This window comes from Micromys minutus (genome assembly GCF_963924665.1).
Source record: "Micromys minutus genome assembly, chromosome: 4".
NCBI classification, from domain to species: domain Eukaryota; kingdom Metazoa; phylum Chordata; class Mammalia; order Rodentia; family Muridae; genus Micromys; species Micromys minutus.
In genome coordinates this window covers 26,813,378-26,837,556 of record NC_137973.1, presented here as the reverse complement: position 1 = coordinate 26,837,556, position 24,179 = coordinate 26,813,378, and the positions used below count along the sequence as shown (strand labels likewise).

The 24,179-nt window shown below is 47.5% G+C and overlaps 3 protein-coding genes across 4 annotated transcripts; 1 reads left to right on the top strand and 2 right to left on the bottom strand.

Moving 5' to 3' along the window:
• Nucleotides 1-24: 24 nt before the first annotated feature.
• On the bottom strand, nt 25-5,005 carry SLC39A1 (solute carrier family 39 member 1). Its single transcript, XM_080916463.1, has 4 exons — nt 4,938-5,005; nt 4,022-4,239; nt 3,762-3,892; nt 25-1,913 (listed from the first exon to the last, which is right to left on the bottom strand). The coding sequence occupies exons 2-4, from the start codon at nt 4,206-4,208 to the stop codon at nt 1,257-1,259; spliced, it is 975 nt and encodes a 324-aa protein (XP_080772589.1). The 5' UTR covers nt 4,209-4,239; nt 4,938-5,005; the 3' UTR covers nt 25-1,256.
• Nucleotides 5,006-9,610: 4,605 nt separating this feature from the next.
• CREB3L4 (cAMP responsive element binding protein 3 like 4) lies at nt 9,611-14,709 on the top strand (the record flags this gene model as incomplete). Of its 2 annotated transcripts, XM_080916415.1 has the most annotated exons (10): nt 9,611-9,638; nt 9,815-9,914; nt 10,214-10,445; nt 10,603-10,724; nt 13,442-13,534; nt 13,666-13,772; nt 13,864-13,932; nt 14,023-14,107; nt 14,288-14,384; nt 14,519-14,709. In XM_080916415.1, 9 exons carry the CDS (start codon nt 9,819-9,821, stop codon nt 14,707-14,709), a joined length of 1,092 nt encoding a protein of 363 aa, XP_080772541.1. The 2 variants fall into 2 exon arrangements, with proteins under 2 accessions (XP_080772541.1, XP_080772542.1); XM_080916416.1 differs by lacking the exon at nt 9,611-9,638 and having other exon boundaries at nt 9,819-9,920.
• A 2,047-nt stretch (nt 14,710-16,756) lies between these two features.
• Nucleotides 16,757-20,234, bottom strand: JTB (jumping translocation breakpoint). The gene is made up of 5 exons (XM_080916471.1): nt 19,824-20,234; nt 19,622-19,659; nt 19,349-19,431; nt 18,448-18,527; nt 16,757-17,170 (listed from the first exon to the last, which is right to left on the bottom strand). Exons 1-5 carry the CDS (start codon nt 19,904-19,906, stop codon nt 17,014-17,016), a joined length of 441 nt encoding a protein of 146 aa, XP_080772597.1. The 5' UTR covers nt 19,907-20,234; the 3' UTR covers nt 16,757-17,013.
• Between the last annotated feature and the right edge of the window lie 3,945 nt (nt 20,235-24,179).

The window sequence follows — 24,179 nt, the reverse complement described above, 5'->3', positions numbered from 1 at the left end:
GCTCGGAATCAGATACCATAGAGGTGTATAGAAACATCTTTTATTTGGGTAACATGTCCCAAAACAGGTCAGTTAGTAAAATAGATTCTACAGAGTACAACCCTATGCACAGCCCTCCCTCCCCAAAAATAATCCTGGGGGCGGGGGAAGAGTCTGTCTCCCCACCCCCACCCAGGACTCCTCAGGTATAAAGTTTTGGCAGGTTATTGTTATTATCTAGGTATGGCCCACCATGTCCACTTTTTGTAGTGGCTGGTGTCAGTACCTACTTTTCTCTGACTCCAGACCAATTCAGCAAGCCTCACCCCAAACTGTGGGGCCTAAATAAAGAGCAAATAGGTCTCCTCCACAGAGGTGCTGGGCAGGACCTAGCATCTCATCACTGTGCTTTCAGAAAAGGGGCAGGTGAGCTACACATGGTGCTGCACACCTTTAATCCCATTGCTCAGGAGGCAGAGGCAGGCAGAGCTCTGAGTTTGAGGCCAGGACAACCAGGACTATACAGAAAAACCCTGTCGGGAAATAAAAACAAAACAAAACAAAAAAAAACCAAACAAACAAACTAAAGGGTGGGTGGATGGCAGGTATTTGGCACTTTAAAAATAGACTAGTGAGCTAGGCAGTGGTGGAGCACCCCTTTAATCCCAGCAATAGAGAGGCAGAGGCAGGTGGATCTCTATACTCAAGCCCAGCCTGGTCTACAGAGTGAGTTCCAGGACAGCCAAGGCTACACAGAAACCCAAAAAAGTGAGGACAGGAGAGGCCAGATAAATTATGAAAACTGGCAAAGAGAGACCATTTGGCACTAGTCCCTTGGTGGAAGACAAGAGAGAAATATAAGAGTAGGAGGCAAGAAAGTAGGAGGAACCACTTCAACCAGCAGAGTGGTAAAATGGGCTAGAACCAACAGGAGACTGACTTTGACTTACAGCCTCTGTATCTTTATCCCAAAGCAGCAGGATGCCTAACTCTCAGTTTTTCTGTCAGCTTGTCTCTTAGATGTAGTGCCTGACCTCTGATTGTAGCAGGCTGACTCATTCTAATGCCCCTGATCATGTCTGTAGTAACCTGGCTATTTCTTATTCTTTGGGTCTGGGGCTAGCCTTGTCTCTGCCCACATCCATCTCATTATTCATAGTCCAAATGTCCCCCCTACCTCTCAGAGAACTGTGGTCCTCACCACTTCCTTTCTCCACTCCTTTTCTATTTCCCACAAACTGACAGTCAAGTTCCCCTGCTTTTTCTCTTGAAGCACCTTAGATTTGGACAAAGAGCAGGCCAGTGAGCAGGGCAAAGCCTGCTAGGAGCAGAATGACCTTGAGGATCCTCTGCTCAGAAGTGGCCAGCTCCTGGGGTAGGATTTCCAGGAAGGTGATATAGAGGAATGTGCCAGCCGCCATGCCCTCCAGGACAGATTGGGCCAGCTGGTGCAGAGGCCCAGCTGACTCTGCCAGAGCTGCACCCAGCCCAATGCCCAGAGGTGTCATACATGAGAAGAGAATCCCACAGCCAGCCACCACCTGCGCCCGTAGGTGGCTCTGTAACAGCCTCAGGGACAGGCTGACTGCCAAGATACCCTTGTGGAGGAGCAAAGCTAGGCATAGCTCCATTGCCCGAGCCCTGTCTCGCTGCAACCCTACAGCCAGGCCCTCAAATACTGAGTGCAAGGCCAAGGAGAAGACCAGTACACAGGCACGCAGGGCTGAGGGAGCTGCAGGAGTTCCGCTGGCCTGGGGGGTCCCTGGTCCATCGTGCCAATGTTGAGGACCACCATTCACTGTTCCCAGTAGAGCCCTTGTCTCTTCCGGATGGGGTGGACTGGACTGCTCCTTGTAAGCCAGTGTGATCTGCTCCATCACCAAGACCAGGAAGAAACCCATGGCCAGGATGAACTCTTGCAAGGGGAACTGAAGCTGTGAACAGAGGTGGCAATAAGAGTTCAGGAAACAAGACAAGGGGAAGAAATCAGATACAAAGTCTGGTAGGGGCTGTTATACACATTTGAAGTCCCACACAGACAGGCTCCCTGTGGTCTGTTGGTGGTGGCACAGCCACAGAAAAACAAAACACTTAATGGAACAGATATGGTATCACAAAGCGTTACATGCAGACCAGCTCTGGCACTAATAACATTCTGGGATAAATATCTCTGTCATCGCTGTCATACATACTGTAAGTAAGCAGCATCTCTGGCTTCTACCCATCAGATGTCAGTCGCAAACACAGTACCACCATTACCAACACTAAGCTGTGACCCCCAAGGATGTCTCTACATATTCCCCAGTCAGTCCTTACTAAGGGTCGAAACTCGCCCCAGCTGAGTCTCGGATGTACATGTACACCCACACAGTGTTATATGTAAACAAAGACCCACATCTGGGCCTGCCTTCCCAGAAGTTCGCATACAAAGCTTCATGTCACAGGGACACTCACAGTCATATGGAGACACAGGGCGCTCAGTCACAGGGGGAAAAAAAGATGACTTTGCTGAACAGCTGTCTCAGGTTTTCCTATACTGAGTTTTTTGGAATGTTTCTGTTTGGGAGGCAGGCAGGGGGTTGAGACAGTCTCACTGTGAAGCCCAGACTGGCCAAGAAATATACTGGATAGTCCAAGCTGGCTTCAACTCTTCGTGATCATCCTGCCTCATCCTTGCAAGTGCTGAGACTGCACTACTTCCGGCTTTATAACAGATTTCCTTGCCTCAGACCCCTATCCCACTTTCTTGAGAACATCCGGCCCCTGGGAATTGCTTCCTACCCCCCCCCGCCCCCAGATCTGCAGCGATCTGTCTCCAGCACACTGGTGAACACCTGTAACCCATGAAGTTGAAGAGGAAGAACCAAGAGCTCGAGAGCAGTTCCCATTACACAGCTAGACCCTACTGGGAAAATGGCCCTAACTTGTGTTCATGTAGGTGACCCTAGTTAAACTCATGGAGTCAAGCTCTCTCTTTCTCTCTCTCTCTCTCTCTCTCTCTCTCTCTCTCTCTCTCTCTCTCTCTCTCACTCACACACACACACACACACAAAAGAGAGCTAAGAGGATGATCAATGGGAGTCGAACAAGAAGTCATAATAGGAATGAATATAGTTAAGATACTTTGTGTGTATGAAAATGTAATAATAAAGCCCATTACTATGTACAATATGTGCAAATAAAATTTAAAAAAAAAAATAAGAAAGGAAAGGGAATGCTGAGTGAGGTAGCACAACACTGTAATTCAGCATCCGGAAGGCAGAGGCAAGATCACTGCAAATGTGAGGCAGGTCTACAAAACAAGTGCCAGGCCTACACAGTGAGAACCTGTCTCAAAAGAGAGAAGGAGAGAATGAGGAGGGAAGGAGAGAAGGAAGGAGGGACAAACGGATACGGGCATGGAATGTGATTCTTGGAACATTGTTACTTCCTGGGAACTGCAATGGAGAATAGCTCAGACTCCAGGTCAGGTTCCTCCCACTATCTCAGGGAGTACAGAGAGGTCACACAGTCCAGTATCGGGAAAGAATACACGGAAAAAAGATCTTGTTGCTGAAACCCATAGCTCACAGGTTCACATACTAAGGCCTTCCACAGCCCTGAGGGGAATCCTGGAGAGATCTATGTAACCATGTTTTTCTTTTTGGTTTTTCGAGGCAGGGTTTCTCTGTATAGCCCTGGCTGTCCTAGAGTTTGCTGGCTCCCAACTCACTGGGGGTGTACCACCACCACCCAGGCCACAGCTAATCTACTCTCGGTCACACGGTGAAGTCAGTGCTTACCGTCACGTGCAGGGCCTCCAAGGCCTCATCCATGGCAGCCAGGTAGTCAGGCAGCAAGTCCAGAAGACAGGTAGCCAAAAAGACTCCTCCTGCGAAGCAGCTCACTAGACTTAGGGCTTTCTGTCCTGAGGCTAAGCAAGGGTAAAGTACAAGAGGGGTTATAACCAACCAAATGAAACCCTTCAAAGTCCCTCTACCCACTCCTGCCTTCCCCTCCTCCTTAGTCACCTCTCCCAGCCTCCAGAGCTGCAGAGACTCACCTGAAGCTTCATGGTTAGCGCCTGATCTCCGAAGCACACAGACAGGTACCAGGCTGCAGATGAGTGTCAGCAGCAGCAGCAGCACCAGGGCCCCCAACTTCACCTCCAGCCCCACTGGTACCGACTGCTCAGATGCCATTGCTTCTGGGCGCCACACCAGGAGCTCTGGCTCCCCCCAGGGCCCCATGGTGGCTGTGATAACTCAGTGACTCCTCGACCTATACAGAGAAGACTAGCATGGGTGGGAATGGTCACACCGGAAAGAAGGAGCCAAAGAAAAGGGAAGGCTGGTCAGCAGAATGTACTTCCCTTGGCCCAGCCACTTTCTGGCCTTTCCCAGCTGAAGTGACTCATCCACTCCAACACCAGGATTGCATTTCCTCCTTCGAATTTATCGCTCCCCAAGTTCAGCGAGCGGTCAAGGAGGGAAACTGAGGCACGAGAAGGCCAATATTTAAATCACATTACTCTTTCACCTGGAGCACGCAGAAAATTAGGGACAGGCTCCAGATAGGATCTGGAGCTAGAGCTGGGGTTTCCTAAGGAAGGCAGACCACTCTCTCCCAGTCCACTAAGTGCACGTAGCAAAGGGAGGTTGGAGCCGAAGACAAATCCGGGATGGCTTCACCGATGATCTGAAACGAAGCGAACTTCGGTGCTGGACGACTCTCTTAACTACCCACTCCCCAGGGCCATTTCCCGGAAATAACAGGTAGTCTCGGCATGTAGCCAAAGAAGAGAGGCTTGGGATCAGCTAAGACCGCACTGAGGGCGGCGTCTGGAAGTCTCGGAGACGAGGTCGGAGGCAGCCAGCGTCGCAGGAAGCGGAAGAAGGTTAAAACGGAGACCCCTAGCTCCTAGGTTGGGAGGCCTCAGAAGCTGCCTCTGACCCTGCACCCAGCGAGGCCTCACTCACCTCCCGAGGGTCTCACTCCATTGCCGTGGCTGGGTTCCGGCCTCGCGTCGGGAATTCCCACCTCCTCCCCACCCCTCTCCCCTCCCCCCGCCGCCTCCGCGTACCCGCACGCGGCTGCCAATGGCTGCGCTCAGAGGGCGGAGCCTAGGCTAGAGTGACGCGCGTTACCAGCAATTAGAGTCTGAAAACAAGGAGAAGGCTGGGCTGGCGGCGAGCTGAGACGAGCCAAAACCGGGAGGGGACTAGCGGGAAGACCCGAGGGCGGTGGGCCCCCCGCTGCTGTGGACAAGCTGGCCGCTGGGGCCGGCCAGTCGGAAAGACTTTGGTAGAAGTGGGAGCTAAGAACTCTGCGAGCAAGGCCGGTTCCCTAATCCTTACTCCAAGTATTTCTTCCCACATCTCTCAGGATCTCTCTCTCTGGCCTTGGCCCCAAACTCTTACAGCTCAGGTTCTTTCAGTGCCTGACTGGCCCAAAGGGTAATCATTCCCTTTTTGGGACAAATTTCCTTGCCTGGCTTGCCTAGCCAGCCCCCACAAAAAAAAAAAAAAAAAAGAAAGGAAGGAAGGAAGAAAGAAAGAAAGGAAGGAAGGAAGGAAGGAAGGAAGGAAGGAAGGAAGAAGGAAAGAAAAAAAGATGAGACTGGCTGTTGATGGCTTGCACTCTGGAGGCAGAGGCAGGTGGACCTACAGGCCAGCCTAGTGTGCAGAGTTCCAGAACAGCCAAACCTACACAGAGAAACCCCGGAGGGGGTGCGGGGATGGGGGGAGGCAGAATTAGGAAAGAATGAATGTGCATGACATAAAAGCAATCCTTTCTAAAAATTAATTTATAATTAAATAAAACAGTTCTTCCTAGACTCCTGCAGCTCATTTGATTTCTAACATGTGTGAGTAATCTCAGCACTTGGGAGGCTGGAACAGGATTACCCTAGCCATGAATGGTGGCTTTGGCAGAATCAGGAGAGGCAAATCCAGTATCTACTCCAGGAAGAACAAAACGTTGTCCTTTCCATGGAGGAAGTGTCCAATGTAGTCGACCTGTCATCAGGTTGCTGGCTGGTCACCTCGAGGAATAGTGCCATTCCTGGGGCTCAGTGTTGGTCTCTGCAGCAGCTGTAGCCAGATCACTGCCTATTTCTTTTTGTCTTAGATCTCACACTTAAAAGTTCATAGAGGCCTGTGATCACTGTGTAGCCAAACTGTCCTGGACTACAGCCTCCCAAGTGCTGAGATTACTCTGCATTACTCGGCACACGTGTCCCCATGCGGGTTCACCAGTGTCTTTTCCTCTTTATGATTTTTTTTAAAGATTTGTTTATTTATTTTATGGAGATGAGATATGAGTACACTGTAGCTGTCTTCAGATACACCAGAAGTGTCCTACTACAGATGGTTGTGAGCCACATGTGGTTGCTGGGAATTGAACTCAGGACCTCTGGAAGAGCACTCACCGCTCTTAACCGCTGAGCCATCATCTCTCCAACCCAGGAAGTTATTTTTTCCTCTGTAAACTTAATCCTTCAGGGAAAAGAGGGATGTTAAGTGAGATGAAGACAGACATTCCGTTCCTTCCTTCCAGTCCTAGCAGGAGCAGAAGCCTGATTCTATTTCCCACTGAATCATCTCTGCATGTAGCAGCCTGTCAGGAAGCCTCTTGAACTGCATGTAACCAACTTTCTTTTGTTCTCTCTTTCTTCTTATTTATTTATTTGTTATATATAAGTACACTGTTGCTGTCTTCAGACACACCAGAAGAGGGCATCAGATCCCATTACAGATGGCTGTGAGCCACATGTGGTTGCTGGGAATTGAAGTCAGGACCTCTGGAAGAACAGTCAGTGCTCTTAACACTGAACCATCCCTCCAGTCCCCAACTTTCCTTTTTACTTTCTTTTTTTCTCCCCCTCCTACACCCCCAAACAGGGTTTCTCTGTGTAGTAGTCCTGGCTGTCCTGGAACTCGATCAGTCTTGAAAAACAAACAAACAAAAGCTAACTTGTCCTATCTGGGTCGTTATGAGACCCCTATGAAAATGCTTTACAGATAATAGTTGCTTAGCTGTCAACATATGTCACCTCCCTTCCAGCTTGTGCTAGTGGCTTAGTCACATAGTCATAAGGAAAGCTAGTTCAGGTTCGAATTCTGGATGCTCCTCTCACGCACAAGGAGGAGGGTACCAGCTCACACTTATGCTAATGCATTTTCACTACATAACTCACCAGACATGAGCTTCAGGCAAAACAAACCCTGAATTTTGGAATTGCTATTTTTTTTTCTGTCGAGAGCATCTGACTTCTTATCATTAAAACTGGCAAAATACTATCTGCTCTATGAGTCCTAGAGCTATTATACATCACAAGACAGAGCAACGTTGATGAAAACAATTTTTTCAAACAGGTGTCATAACTCATTCTTCACATTCCAGCACTTGGGAGGCTGAAGCAGGAGAATTTCTAAAACGAAGCCAGCCTTGGTAACAAGAGTAAAGCCTTGGCTCAAAAGAACCAAATAAACAAACAGGACACCTCAGTGGGTTAAACCACCTAACTTCGAAATCCCCAGGACCCAGAAGGCTAAAAGAGTAAAGGGATTTATGAGAGCTGTCCTCTGGCATCTTCCCTCTACCCCCTGTGGTTCTCTGCCCTCACACTAAAAGAATTGGGGGGGGAGGAAGAAAGGAGGAAGGAAAAGGAAATTATGATCTCACAACTTCAGTGAGACCCTGCCTTAACCAGCCAACCCACAACAAACAAACAAGTTAGAAACAGAGTTTGATACCTTGCCTCAAAAAAAAAAAAAATAAAATAAAATAAAATAAAACAAAATAAAACTAGTGAGCAAGCCATAAGTACACAGTGAGACCCTGCTTCCAAAAGAGAACAAGCCAGGGATATACACTAAGACCCTGTCTCAAATAAGCAAACAAACAAAATTCAAACAAGAAAGAGAAAAAAATATCAAAGATCTCGGGACTCGTCATGAGATGGAGTCGGAGCAGCAAGTTAACAAATTTGAGCCAATCACACCTCAAGACTGGAGGGCAGGGACACATCCACAACCAAGTTATGTAACAACTATGGACTATACACACACTGGTGGCTTCCCCTACATAATTTAAAGAAACAAACAGCTCAAAATTAAAGCCCAGTCTTCATCAGACCCTCCAACTCTCCTTTTATATCATTACACCATCTGATAATTCCTGATGCTAAGAAGTCAGCTTTAAGTGTGAGGTAAGAAAAATAGAACTTACTGGACACATCACTAGATAAATACATTGTACTTTAGGGTATTTTTTGTTTATTTATTTGTTGTTGTTGTTTTGTTTTTCAAAACAGGGTTTCTCTGTGTAACCTCGGCTGTCCTGGAACTCACTTTGTAGACCTCGAGGCCAGAGATCTGTCTGCCTCTACTTCCTGTTGAATGCTAAGATTAAAACCGTGTGCCACCACCACATCCACCTCTGTTTTTGCTATTGAGACAGGATCTTATGTAGCCTAGGCTGGCCTTGACCCCAGGGACACTTCTTTTTAGGCCTCTTGAGCATTGAAATTACCGGCATGCACTCCCACAGCAGGCTCTGAAACAGCTTTCAAGTTACACACTGACGCGGGTATCAGCTACTCAGGAGGCCACCCTGAGAAACGAGACCTTCCCACTCCCATTTCCAAATATAAAACTATACAAAACTCGTAGTTTGTGGAAACAATAAGATCTCAAACCAAAACTAAACGTCTGGCTAATGCATGGCAGTTTCCCTGTCCTGTGTCCCTGCATGAGTTAGCAGGGTCCCCAAAGTGCTGCAAGGTGTAGAGAGGTTTCTAGATCCACATAGGCCGATTGCACAAGTGGCTGCCAGGGAGTGGAGGCCTGGTCTACAGGCTACAGCTTATTTACTGTCTGCCCAAGTAATAACTTGGATCCTAAGAACCACGAGGTAAACAAACGCAAATCCAAACAAACTCAGTGCCATTCCTACCCTCAGCACCGAAGCTTTAGCTCAACTTTCCAACAAAGTAACCAGGGGCCTCGGGCTGGAACCCAGAGCCACTGCCAAATTACTTCAGAGACCTTCTCTGCTGGTCTATTGTTGCTAATGGCGAGGGCGTGAGCCTCGAGATAGTCAGCCATTGGCTAGAAGCCCGGCCCTAAGTCTTCAATGACCAATTAGGATTCACCAGTGGAAGAATGCAGTGTATAGATGGGGGCTGGAGCGCGGGTGGAGACCTTCAAATCTTAACTTCCTTCTCTACCCTGAGATGGATCTCCCTCTTGTAAAGATTGTAGCTTCGAAACAGACACTTAGGAATCCTGTGTACTGGCCACTACCATCTCAGCTCTTTGCTGACTAGACATCAAGCCCTCAGCAAGCTCTACTAGCACTGGGAAAACTGGGAAAGGGTGTGGGGATCTTGTAGTTTTATTTCCGTTTGCATATGGAGAGCGTCTTAATATTACTCCCAGAGGCAGGCCCAGACAGTGGTTCCTGGCCAGGTGCAACCCAACCCTCCCCCTTCCCCCACCTTTCCTACCCCAAACTCCATGGACAGCATAAGTGGGCGGGGCTTTGACTGGGCAGAACCAGGATACAAGATCCTGGTGGAAAGAAAAGGTGTAGTGTTTGGGGCTTCAGCGGGCTAGGCTGGTTTGACACGGCAAAAGATCTCCCCAACAACAATTAAAAAGAGAAAGAAAAGAAAGGTAATACCCAGTGGGACTATTTTTCTGAACCCAAAAGACCTGATGTGTGTTCCCCTGTGAGGAGCTGCCTCCTGTGAGCAGAGGAAAGGAGTAACGGAGAGAATGGAGAGGAGCCAGTAGCTTCAGAGGGCAGCCACCACCTTCCGCCTTTAACTTGCCCTTTCACCTTCCGGCAGAAGCATGGAGCTCGGGTGCCCTGAGTTGCTGGAGCCCCCAGAAGACATCTTCTCGACAGGATCCTTCCTGGAGCTGGGATTCAATGGTCCCCCGTCAAAGGTTCCGGTTACCGGGCTACACGAACAGGGGCTGCAAGGCTGGGAATGAGTGAAGGCTGTAGCCGAGTTTGTTTAACGGAAGTGGGAGTTGGGTTGAGAAAACTCTTAACTAAAAGCCTTAAGTTGAGTCGCCACAAGGAAAGAGCTCTGATAATAGAGCCCACGAAATAGACTGAGTATTGTAACTCTTTCTATGTCCAAGAAGGAAAAGCACCGAAATTAAAGCACTAAGGATCTAGACTGTCAGGTAAGACTCTCAAAGTTTTCCTTTGCAGACATGTGTACCCTCTCCTTCTACAGGGCCTTCAGAAGAGTGAACCTGACGATTTCCTGAACCTCTTTATCGATCCCAATATGATATACTGCTCAGAAACATCTGGTAGCGACAGTGGGGTCTCTGAAGATCCTGGGTCCCCTGCCCCTCAGGCACCCAGTTCCCCTGCCCTCTATGAGGTTGTCTATGAGGCAGGGGCCCTACAGGGAACTCAGCAGGAACCTGGGCCAACCTTCGGACTCATCTCCATCCAGATAGGTCAGTGTACTTTTTGAAAATAGGGCAATTGCATTTGCAGGCCCAGCCCTGGCCATGAGGTTAAGGGGAGAAGGTTCCCAAACTGGGCCACAGCCCAGTCCCCGACTTTACCACAGCCTTCTGATTCCTTTGTCCCAGTCTCTGTATCTTTCTTCAGATCAGTGGAGCCCTGCATTTATGGTACCTGATGCCCGCACAGTCAACGGACTGCCCTCTGATGCTCATAGACACATCCTGCCCAGAGTCAGCACCATAGCCCCAGCACCTCCTGCTGCCCTGGTGAGTCTTGACACCAGCCAGAACTTGTGTTCCCCCAGTATACATGCCTCATGTGAATCTGGGGTATAGGGGGAAAGGGAGGAGAAACTAATGAGGAATTGGGCTTGCCCCACTTTTGGTGGCAGTGGGTTTGAAGGCCAAGAAAAAATAAGCAATTCTAAGAGCAGGAAAGTCTCGGGGCTGGAGAGCTGTTGGGAATCCGGGTGGTAAGGAAGCTATCAGAGCTCTAGACCTAGGGTGCATTTATATTCAGCCAGAGCTATTCTTTCAGCCTTGGGTCAGGAAAGGGAATGGGGACAGGACACCTGGGAATCCACCTGGCTAATGAGGACAGGGTTACAGCAGAGCAGCAGAAGGTGCTTGCACTAGAACAATTGCCCTGTGGCCACTGCTTCAGTGATGTGTGGGAGTACCTTTCCAAGACAGTCTAGACCAAGCTTAGGCCATAGTCCTCTCTCTACCCTGTGGACCTTGTGTCCGAAGGCAGGGAACAGAGTCCTAGCTAATCGCTAAAACCAGAAGCTGGAACCAGAAGCCACACTAGGGGTTTTGTCTTTCAGCTCAGGGGTTGTGCTCCCTTTATTTCTAGATGAAGCCCTCTGTACTTCATTCTCAAGAGATTTGGGGTAGAGAGATTGGAAGAAACATGCCATTAAAACACTTGGAGGAAAAAGGAGCTATCAGAAAAGGAAATGATTTAGCCAAGAGCCAAAGGCCATCAGAAAGCAAGAGCCAAAGGCCACCAGAAAGCAAGAGCCAGAGCAGAGAGCTGGGTCATAAGGAAAGAGAGATGTAAACATGTAAGCACAGGACCTGGGCTGGGAGATAAGTTCCCCAGCACCCACATAAGTGGATATACAGTCCCTTAACCCCCATGCCTGAAGGTCAAAACAGGAGGACCACTGGGACTTGCTGACCACCAGGGCTAGTGAGAAACTCAGTCTCTAAGGAACAAGGTGGAGACTGATATAGCAGGACGCCTGTGGTGTCACTTTGGCCTCTGGTCACATGTGCCATGACCACACACACACGTGCAACTACATTCCTCTCTTACACATACATACTAAAAGGCCAAGTTTGTTGTTCTCTTAAAAGTTATTACTGTATATTATATGAGCGGGAGGAGGACAGCACATATACCATAGCTTATGTGTTCATGGAGGTCCACCACTTTGGACTTGATCCTCTCCTTCCATCTTAGAATGGATTCCAGAGATTAAACTCAGACTGTCAGTCTTGTGTGGCAAGTGCTTTATCTTCTGAGCCATCCTGCCAGCCCCAGACTAAGTTATCCTTAAATTACAAAGTGAAGGATAAGCCGAGCGTGGTGCCACTCACTAGAAACCTCTGCAATTGGGAGGTAGAGGCAGGAAGAGCACCACAGAGTCAGGGCCAGCCCACTCTACACAGTGACAACCTATCTCAAAGCAGCCAATCCAGGGGCTGGAGAGATGGCTCAGTGGTTAAAAGCACTAGCTGCTCTGCCAGGAGACCCAGGTTCAAGTCCAGTTCACAACCGTCTGTAACTCCAGTTCCAAGGGATCCAACATCCTCTTCTGACCCCCATGGGCATCAGACATACAAGTGAACACTCATACACATAAAATAAAAATTAAAAAAGTTTTAAAAGCTGAGCATGGTGGTACAGTCCTTTAATCTCAGTACTCAGGAGGCAGAAGCAGGCAGATTTCTGAGTCTACAGAGCGAGTTCTAAGACATCTGGGACTACATAGAGAAAAACCATACCAAAACAACAACAACACGTTACAAACACTGTAAAGCTTTCAAAGAGGACTATTAGGACCAGCAAGATGGCTAAGCGGATAAAGGCGTTCACCGTCAAGCCTTACAGTTTCATTTTGATCCCCAGACCCCACATGGTAGAAGAAAACTCGTTTCTGAAAGTTATCTTTTAAGCTCTGCACACAGATGTACAAAAAGGCACACATGTGAAATGAATGACTGGATTGTCAGTGAGAAGGCAGGTCTTCAGCTGATGGCTCAGCTTGGCCAGTACCATGTACTCTTACATGCTGTGCTTGAGAAGTCAGCCTGGCTATCCTTAGGGACTCCTCTTGGGGCTGGAAAGATGACGGCTCAGTGGTTGGAAGCATGAGGACCCAGGTTCCATTTCCAGCTCCCACAGGGCAGCTCCCACCGTCTGTAACTCCAGTTCCAGGAGATCCAATACCCTCACACAGACATACATGGAGGCAAAACGCCAATGCACATAAAATAAAAATGAATAGAAAGAAGGAAAGTCCTAGTCTGAGGGTGGACTGCTTAACCTAACACGTGGAGCTTAGAGCCTGGGGATGATGAATCACATGTTCCTGTGGTTGACAGGCTACCAAATATTTTACGAAATGGAAGTTAATGGCTACGTTGTTTCCCTGCTGTAAGGAAATTCAACAAAGCTCATAATAGTGAATTTATACAAGTTCTCTTGATTGTCCCAAAATAACAGAACAGGCCCTCTAGCTTGGTTGTAATGTAGTGTCAAGGTTCTGTGTGGACAAAAAACTCTCCCTCCTCAGCTTCAGGAAGGCCCTTTGGCTTGCCACAACCTGCCTGAAAGACCTTTCTGCCCTGACCTCACCTTATCATGCAGTGCAGGCAGAAAGCCCTCTCCTGAAAGCAGGCTGGGGGAAGAGAGACAGTTTGAGTTTTGGAAGCAAGTGACCTTGACCCCACCCTTTTTCTGCCACTCCTCCCAGCTGTCCAGCCAGCGACTGTTCCTGACAGATGAAGAAAAGCATCTGCTGGAGCAAGAAGGGGTTACTCTGCCCTCTCACCTGCCCCTCACCAAGGTAACAATGGTCCCCAAAGGGTGTCCCCATCACAGAAGGTCCACTCAACCTCTAAAGAGCCTGGATCCCAGGGAACAGTTGGGGAGTTGTGGGAGGCTAAGGGCCCAGCACTGAACACCCCGAGCCTCCAGGCAGAGGAGAGAATCCTCAAGAAGATCAGGAGGAAAATCCGCAACAAGCAGTCAGCTCAGGACAGCAGGCGGAGGAAGAAAGAATACATAGATGGGCTGGAAAGCAGGTATGTTTAGGTGGTGTCTGGGCCCCCTTCCTCACCAAAGCATGTTAAGGGACCACCTGCCAAGCCTGCTCTACTTCTCGGCACTCCCCAGAGTGGCAGCCTGTTCTGAGCAGAATCAGAAACTACAGAGAAAGGTCCAGGAGCTGGAGAGGCAGAACATGTGAGTGCTCCTATCTGTATGGAGGAGAGGGTAGGAGGCAGCCAGCCACAGGCAAGCTGCTCTCGAGCTGACTCTCCCTTCTTCCCCTAGCTCCTTGGTGGCGCAGGTCCACCAGTTACAGAAGCTCACTGCTCAGACCTCTAGCAGAGCTGCCCAGACCAGCACCTGTGTTCTGGTACCATCAGGATTCTCCTGACTTCTCCTCTCCCACCTCTGCCACCCTCCACGATACCACCCAATACCTGCCCTGCCCAGCCCTGTTCTCCAAACCTCGATAACCTAAATGACCCTCTATTCCTGATGCCTTCTTCCTCTCTTGTCTCCAAAGCCCAAATGTCCTCTCGCTCCTTTTCAGATTCTTCTATTTTCGTTGACTCTCATCATCTTGCCCAGCTTCAGCCCCTTTCAGGGTCAACCAGAAGCTGGGCCTGAGGGTTATCAGCTTCATGGAGGTAAGAGTCAAGGGCACAGCAGCACAAAAGATAAGCCACAAAATTCTACCCTCCAAAACAGTCAGAAAAGTAGGAGAGTTCTGGGACAGTCTCCTACCCAAAGCAAATGGTCTACCATTACACTTTCTCCTCAGTGATTTCCAGAAATATCTTGACTCATGAGGACATGACAGAAAGCCCCGACAGTCCAATGCTGAGGTCCACCCTGGAGGAGCTACCTGAAGTCCCAACTGCAAATGGCTCAACAAAGACACATCTGAAGATGCGAGTGAAGGCCAGACCCACAGGGCAGATCAGGGGAATGGTGCATGCAGATGAGATGTAATCACACAGATCCACACAGGCTTCCCACTGAGGAATCCATACCCTAGAATTCTGACTCACTCGGGACACAGTCAGAGATTTTCATCCCCTAAAGCCAGGTTTGCTTATATGGCAGGGCACCTTAAATACTTCTGTCAAGACATTTGTGATTTTATTTCTTCTTTGTGGATAAGGTCAAGGGGAAACAAGTTTTAACTTGGAAATAAACTTCTTAGCTCAAGTTCTACCCCAAGTTTTCACTTTGTAGCCTAAGCTGGTCTTGAACTCTTGATTTGCCTACAAGTATATAGTACCATATCCAGCTTGGAGAGTGTCTTTGTTATTGTGTACAATTATGGTGTGCAAGTATATTATTGTGTATATGAGTGGTATAATACACATGTGAAGGTCAAAGGGCAACCTCTGGGTTCTTTGCTCTCACCATGCAGTCTAAGAACTCAAGTTGTCAGGCCTGTGCAGCAAACGTTGTTTTAAACATTTTTATTTATGTGTGTTTCTGAGTACATATGTGTCAATGGAGTCCCATGGAGCTGGCACCTGTGAGCCAGCTGCAGGTACTGGAGTCAAGCACCATCCTCTGGAAAAGCAGCAAGCTCTCTTAACTGCAGAGTCATGTCTGTAGCCACTGCACCAAGCACCTTAATGCCTGAGCCCCTCTGCCAGCCCAGAAATTTTATATAAAAGATGGCAGGCTGGCTCGGTAGCTAAGAACATTTGTGGTTCACACAGAATACCTTGATGTACTTCCTTGGTGACTCATAACCACCTGTAACTTCAGTTCCAGAAGATCCAACATCCTTTTCTAACCTCTGAGGGCACCAACCAGACTTGTAAATGGTGCGTGTACGTGCAGGTAAACACTCACACACATAAAAGATAAATCAATCCAAAAAAAAAACTTAAAGCAATAAAAGGGAGAGGTAAGGTCGGAGAGATGGCTCAGTGGTTAAGCGCACCGACTGCTCTTCCAGAGGTCCTGAGTTCAATTCCCAGCCATGGTAGCTCACAACCATCTGTAATGGGATCTGATGCCCTCTTCTGGTGTGTCTGAAGACAGCTACAGTGTACTCACATACATAAAACAAATCTTTAAAAATAAAAAGGAAAGGTAACAGTTACTCACTAAATGGCCATTTCTTTTCTCTCATTGTACCTGACTTCTTTCCCCATATTAAAGTATTATTTTTAAAAAGATTTATCTGGTGGATGAAGAAGTGGTTAAGAGCATTTATTGCTCTTTCAGAGGACCCACATTCAATCCCTACACCATGCAGCAGCTCAGGTATTCTCTTCTGGTCTCGTGTGTACCAGACACATGTCCAGACATGCACACACATCACTTAGATGTTTTTCCATGTATATAAGAAGGGAAATACTCATTTTTCTTTGTGTGTACGACTGCTTATGAGTTTACATTCGCCACTTACGGCAGGCACTCATAGAGGAAGGCCACAGGGTGTCAGAGTTCCTGACACTAGAATCACAAGTGACGAATGTAAACCAGACTTGGGAGCTGGGAACCAAATCCAGATCCTTTGCAAGAGCAGCAAGTACTCTTTTTAAAAAAGATTTATTTATTTAATCTATGTGAGTATACTATAGCTGTCCTCAGACACACCAGAAGAGGGCATCGGATCCCATTACAGATGGTTGTGAGCCACCATGTGGTTGCTGAGAATTGAACTCAGGACCTCTGGAAGAGCAGCCAGTGCTCTTAACCACTGAGCCATCTCTCCAGCCCCCAGCAACTGAGCTAACTTACCAACTCTTTTAAATTTAAATAATTTCTTGAGACAGGTTTTACTAAGTATTCCTTGCTGGCCTAGAGCTTCATATGTAGTCTAAGCTGGCCTTGAACTCAGAGATCTGCCTCTCTCTGCTGCCCAGAAGAGCATGCCGGATACCTGGGAACTGGAGTCAGACCAACTTTGTGGGCGCTGAGAACTGAGCCAGGGCCCTCTGCCCAAGATTTAAGGCATGTCCCACCACACCCACTCCTCCCCAGGCCAAGCCAAGTTATTATACAGAAGGATATTGTTTGACTCCTTTATTTCCTTTTTGTTTTTTGTAGTTCAGCCTAGCCAGCCTACAAATTTACCAAGGATTCTCCTGCCTCATTCTCTCAAGGGCTGGGATTACAAGTCTGTGCCATGTCCAGCTCTGTTTTACTTTTTATTGTGTTCATTAATGGCCTGGAAGAGGAAGTCATTGAAAATGCCACTACCACAAGGCTTACGAGTGCAATCTAGCCCACTGAACTTTCTCCATCAGTCCGAAAGACCCACCATAATGCAGTGGGATTCAGCTATATGGACTCGATTTGCTTCCGGACTTTTTCAAGAGCCTTTCTGTCCAGTTGTCGCTGACGAATGATGACAAGGCCGGCGAAGACTAGAGCCACACCCACCACGATGCCTTCAAATTTCCAGAATAAGTGTTGTTCCAGCAGAGCTGAACGGCAGCTGAGGGCAGAAAAGCACAGTCATTCTCAGGGAAAGTCGGTTTCTCTTAATTACTGTTCTCCACTTTAGCCTGCCCAAAACACCACCCAGAAATCAGAGACGCTCTAGTTAGTCGTGTCTGCAGTCTCTGATGAGATAAACAGAGCAGCACTAACCAATCCCATTACTTTCTTTTTCTTTTTTGATAAAAAAGAACTGAACTGTGGTGGTGATGGTGGTGGTGGTGCATGCCTTTAATCCCAGCATCGGGGAGGCAAAGGTAGAGATCTCTGTGAGTTCAAAGACAGCCTGGACTACACCGGGAGTTCTAGGACAGCCAGATCCAAACAAAAAAAACCCTGTCTCAAAAACAAAAGAAACAAAAAGCCTCAAGTAGTTCAAACTGGCCTTGAACTCGAAATTCCCACATACTTCCTATGTGTTAGGATTATAAACATGTACTACCATGCCTAACTCTTCTTTCTTTAAAAAAAAAAAAAGATACATTTTTTTTGTTATGCTGTGTGTGTGCACACTCATGCCAATGAACAGGATGCCATTGTCCCTGTCCAACCACACACACACACACACACACACCACACACACACACACACCAGTCAGAAGACAACTTGCTGCAATGAGTCCTAAACGTCTACCATCTGAGTTCAGAGGCTCAAACTCAAGTTGCTGTATTTTTTTAAAGATTTATTTATCTTATATGCATGACTGTTTTCATGTGCGTATGCCTATGCACCATGTGTGTGCCTAATGCCTAAGGAAGTCAGAAGAGCATGCCAGATACCTGGGAGGGAACTGGAGTCAGACCAACTTTGTGGGCGCTGAGAACTAAGCCAGGGCCCTCTGCAACAGTGGCCCTTTAGTCACTGAACCACCTAATCAGGCCCTCAGAGATGTCTGCCTCTGCCTTCTGGGAGTGCTGAGATCAAAGATGTGGGTTATTACACTTGGTTTAACTGCTTACTTACTTGAGATAAGGTCTTTTGATATAGTCTTGGCCAACTAAACTCCTCCCCTACCAAGCTGGTGATCTCAGCCTGCTTCTGCCTCTACCACCCCAGGACTTTACATTCCCCACGCCCTGACCAAATTCTTTGACTAGAGAACATAACCAATAAAAACACATAGTGCTGGAGACTGGGGTTAGGAATTAGAGATGATTTGGCTCACATCTCTTCCTCTTTCCAGTATGCCAAACTACAGCAAGACCGGGAGATAGCTACCTAATTAATGTAACAGGATCAGAGGAGGTAACCACAGAGCGGAGAAATAGCCCTCACCTTTTGAATTCATTCCTCTTAGATGAGCTGCATGTGATTTTCTCCACATACCCTGTAGAACCACACTCAGGTGTTGTTTTCTACCAAAAGAAACATCCACACGCATGTGTTAGAAGAGGTAAACAGGAAACAGATCTGTTCAGAAAGAGGCAGAGCTGGCAGACAGCACAGAGCTAAGGAAAAGCTCTGATGAGTATGGTGGGGGTGGTCGGTGGAGGAGCAATCAGGGGTCGACGATCTGAGGTAAGGAGAGATTGCAGAATCTTCTGTATTATGGCAAATGAGCAGAGCAGGGCACGGCCATCAGTATAAAAGTCCTATTTTCAGAAGGAAATGGAAGTGCAAGTTTGAGGGCTGCTGAGATACCCTTGTGGGCAAACACATTTGTAGCCAAGATTAACGAATTGCATCTATGGTGGGAAGAGAGAAACAACTTCAAGTTGTCCTCTGACTTCTGTGGCACATGACCCATAGAAAATGAATATAATGTTCAAGACCAGCCTTGTCTACATGGTGAGTTCCAGTGCTACATAGGAAGACAATGTCTCAAAAAAAAAAAAAAAAAAAAAAAAAAAGATAAGAAGAAAATAAGAAAAGAGGGGGTGGAGTTGGTTAAGAGCACTGGTTGCTCTTGGAGGGGACAGGGCTCCATTCCCAGCACCCACATGGAGGTTCATAATCTTTTCTAACTTTGATTCCAGATCTGATGACTGCTTCTGGATTTTCAGGGCAACACAAACACACACACACACACACACACACACACACCTTGAATACATATTCAAGGCAAAACACCTATATACATAAAATGAAACAAACAGAATAAATATGATTTGAACATAACCTAAGAGTCTAAGAAAGAAGGAAGTCGGAACGACGACATGCTTTAAAAACAACTCACAATCTGGAAGTTAGAACACGGAGTACACTCTTCAGTCACCACAAACTCTTCTACCAACCAACATGGTGAAGTTGAGGTGCTCACTAAAAGGAGAGAGAAAAAAAAACGGCCAGCCGAAGACCATTCAAAAAACATTTCTCTCAAAGGCTCTGCCCATCTATCTTCCCAACACAGCGCTCGCCCTCATTCCATTCCTCCTTCTTCTATCAGTGTTCTGGGTATACTAAAGAGGCATTAGAAACAAACGTACAGGGTTCTTGGGCAATCACTCACCTGATAGCTGCTCCTCGCGCACCGGAGCCTCTGCTTCGCTGCAGGTAGGGAAAGGGGGTAAGAACAACGGTGAGCTCGCAGAAAACAGGGCATACCCACTTTGGACGTCAGTGGATGAAGTATCCCAGTTCCTGAGGGCGTAGACTATGGGGTTCGCCTGCGATCCCCTTTCCTCTCCCCCCACAACCCCGTACCCACTTACCAGAGCTTTAAGGTGAAAGCGCACAGCAACCAACAGAGGTGGCCGCCCCGGGGGAGGCCACGCCTCCCCGCGCCCGCGAGCATGGAGCGGTCAGGGTCGCACCTGTTGCAGCAGACCTCCCGGAGGTTCCAGCTCAGAGCAGCCAGATGCCAGAGTTCTCAATCTGGGCCAACTAGAGCTCTCTTGGAACGGCCTCGTGACCACAGCGAGGATAATCCATGTGGATGTCTTGGCTAGAAGCGCGAGGTCTTTATGGGGGCGCAGGCGGCCGGGAGAAGGGCACGCGAGTCCGAAACTAGTGCCCCTCCGGCTCGGGAGCGGCCATCTTGCTCGCAGAGGCTCCTGGTCCCGGCACTAGCTACGCCGGCTGACTCTTCCCGGGTGCTCTGGTCTATCTCCTGCTGTAGTCGTTCCGGACTCGGTGGCAACTGGATCTCACTGCGTTTGCGCAGGATCACGCGACTCCTCAGCTGGGTGCCGCGCGGCAGTGTGGTCCTTGTAGTGTTTGCAGAGCTGGCTAGATCCCTCTAGGAGGTTCGTTTGTTCTGGGTTCGCTTCTCCCCGATATCACCTGTTTGTCTATTTAGAACTAGGAGAGAGCGGGGAGGAATAAAAAGAGGTAATCTGCCGCTCTGTCTGGACTTGGGATCTTTATCAAAACTTTTGGACTCACCATTAGGCTCTTGACACTCTCCCCGTTTCTGGCTTAAAAACCCTGGCCGGCCTTGCCTGGTTGGGATCCGGAAATCTGAGAGGAGGAACTGCATCGCATTTGAAACTTGCTCCTGTCCCTGGACTCATACCGGACTCTATGCAAATGAACAGTGTCTGTTTCTCTTTATGTTAGTTCGAAACTGTTCAAAGAGCTATGCCTTTGAAAACTTCTGATATTCTCATCTCAAGGCTAAGAGCTTGGAGACTTTTAGTATTTGTTTGATTTATTTTATCATCATCATCATTATTATTTTGAGACAATAGGGTTTCTCTGTGCAGCTCTGGAACTTGCTTTGTAGACCAGGCTGGCCTTGAACTGAGAGATCTGCTTGTCTCTGCCACCCAAGAGCTGGGACTAAAGGCATGTCACCTCCTTGCCTGACTAGAGAATAGAGATTTTAAATTGAAAGTATTATTGGAACAAGATTCAGGAGCTTTTCAGCTACTCGATTGGTGTTGTGATGGCTCAAGCCTTTGGTCCTAGTACTCAGGAGGCAGGTGGAGTTTGAGACCAGCCTTGTCAACATATCACGTTCCAGGCAAGCCAGATTTAGATGATGAAACTCTGTCTAGGAAGGAAGCACTGAAGAAAGGAAGGAAGGGAGGAAGAAAGAAGAAGAAAGGGAAGAAATGAAAGTATCTGTTCTGAAGAGATGGCTCAGTAGTTAAGAGCACTAGCTGCTCTTCCAGAGGATCCAGGTTTGATTCCCAGCATGCACAGGGACTCACACTCTCTTTTGGACACCATGGGTACCAGGTCTGCACAGGATGCACACTAAAACATGTACATAAAATAATTTTTTAATAAAATATTCTTCCCTGGGATGTGACTATGATGTTAATCTTGCTGGGCATGGTGGCACAGGCCTTGAATGCCAGTAGTTGGGAGGTACTTGGGAGATCTTTGAGTTTGAGGCCAGCCTGGTCTAGAGTGAGTTCCCGGACCACCAGGGCTAATCAGAGATACCTTATCTAGAAAAACAAACCAAAACAAAGAGTTGTTGTCTTTTTGCTGCTTGAGCTTAGGGTAGAGTCTTGATATAGAGCTCGGGCTGCCCTCCAACTGGTATCAGCCCTGCCCATGCCTCCTAAATGTTGATTCCTGAGTACCCAAGACCCTATCTCAAAAACTAAGTAAATCAATGAAGTGGAAAGAATTCCAGATTTGAGGGAAGTTTATCTAGAGCTGAGCCTTAGTGGCACATTCCTTTGATTCCAGCATTTGGAAGTCAGAGACAAGTGGATCTTTTACTTCAAGGCCAACCTCATCCACAGAGCAAATTCCAAGACAGTCAGACCTACACAGAGCAAGCACCACTAATTATGTGTATATGTGTGTATCTGTATGTAGGTTTCTGCACATGTACAGCCCCAGAAGACTACATGAGAGTGTCAGATCCTTGAAGCTGGAGGTCATGAACCACCCAATGTAGTCGCTATGTGCCCAAATAAGGTCCTCTGCAAAAGTGGTGTAACATTCCTAACCATTGAGCTATCTTTTCAGTCCCGCAATCATTAGGTAAATATTAAATAAAATCTAGGCTGGAGAGATGACTCAGTGGACAACTGCTCTTCCAGAGCTAAGTTCAAATCCCAGCAACCACATGGTGGCTCAACAATCATCTGTAATGAGATCTTATGCCCTCTTCTGGTGTGTCTGAAGACAGCTACATGTACTTATATATAATAAATAAATTTTTAAAACAAAAAAAGGGGGGGCTGGAGGAACAGCTCAGAGTTTAAGAGCACTGGTTGCTCTTCCAGAAGTTCTGAGTTCAAATCCCAGCAACTACATGGTGGCTCACAACCATCTGTAATGAGCTCTTGTGTCTACTTCTGGCCTTCAGACATACATGCAGGAAGAGTGCTATATACATAATAAATAAATAAATCTTAAAAAAAAAAAAGACTGCATGTCATTGTGTACTCCAGCCTGAAAAACATAGCTGAGGTAAGAGACTCTTATGAATGAGGCCAGACTAAGCTATGTCAGGAAACTATCTCAAAGGGGAGAATAAAAGAGAGTGGGAAAGGGCAAAATATACATAGGATCAATGTATCCAGCCTGAACTTCCTGGCTGTACTTTTTTTAAAAAAAGATTTATTTATTCATTTTATGTATATGAGTACACCGTAGCTGTCTTCAGACACACCAGAAGAGGGCATAAGATCTCATTACAGATGGCTGTGAGCCACCATGTGGTTGCTGGGAATTGAACTCAGGACCTCTGAAAGAGCAGTCAGTGCTCTTAACCGCTGAGCCTTCACTCCAGTCCCCTGGCTATACTTTTGTGTGTCGCTAGTTTTATCTTTATTTTTCAGGAATGAAATGCTGTTTATGTCACTGCACTTGGGAGGCAGGAGGATCACTGCAAGTTTAAGGCCAGCCTAGTCTATGTTGTGAGATCCAGTGTGGAGGTCTGAATGAGAACGGCCTCTAGAAGCACATATAGTTGGAACATTTTGTTAAGAATTGGGGGGTGTGGCCTTGTTGGAGGAGGTGTGTCATTGGGGTTGACTTTGAGGTTTCAAAAGCCAACACTATGTTCGGTTAGCTCTCTCTGCCTTGTGCTTGTGCACCATCACTCAGAGCTCACAGCCAGTGTTCCAGAGCCGTGCCTGCCTGCTCGCTTCCACGGTTCCACGGTGATGGTCATGGACTCTAACACGCTGAAACTGCAAGCAAGTTGCTAATAAACTCTTCTTTAAGTTGCCTTAGTTAAGGCGTGTAGCTGGACTTTTGAGTACTTTGTGGGTTCTTCTTCTTCTACCCTTCACCCACCCCTCTTCTTCTGCCCTTTCAACCTCCTAACACTAGGTAGGAGAGAAAAAAGGATAGAGGGGGAGGGGGCAATGATATTGTTAGACTACTTCCTGTGATTAGGGGCACTGAGTTCCTTGGAGAAAGTTTGATCTTCACCATAAGTATATCTAATTTCTTCTTATCTCTTTGTGCACTATTACGTAACAAACAGCATCCAGCCACCAGCTGGCCAACAGCCCCCTCTATTGGGGCTCTAGCATTTATATATCCTCTGAAAAGTCCCCAGAATTCCAAGCATCACACACCAGCAAAAACTATCCGCAGCTGGCAAAATCCTGCTTCTGCTAGAGCACGAGGCAAACTGTAGGCAGCTGCTGTGAAGCAGTCCCACATCCTCACACCTAGGATTAAAACAAAAAGACATTCCTATAAAATTCGTGTTTTTAAAGAAACCAGAGCTTACTACAGTGGTGTCTCCTCACAGCAATAGACAAGCAACAGAGATACCCAGTTGCATGAAATAAGAAAGTGGAGAGATGAAGACCGCTCAAGGGAAGAGTCTTGGCCATGCAAGCCTGATGACCTGAGTCCAGTCCTCGGGAGGGACCAGCTGACCCCCGGGAGCCGTCCTCCACAGTTAAGCATGCAGCCACACATGTAACGGTAATAAAAATAAAAATTTATTTATTTTTAGACAAATCTTACTATTGTAGTCCTAGCTGGCCTCACAGAGATCCACCTGCCTCTGCCTCCTGTGTGCTGGGATTAAAGGCCTGAGCCAAAATGCCTGGCAAAAACCAAAAACCAACCAACCAAACAAACAAAACAAGAATAGATGTTTTTCTTTTAAAAGTTTGTCTACTTCTCTGTTTACCAGT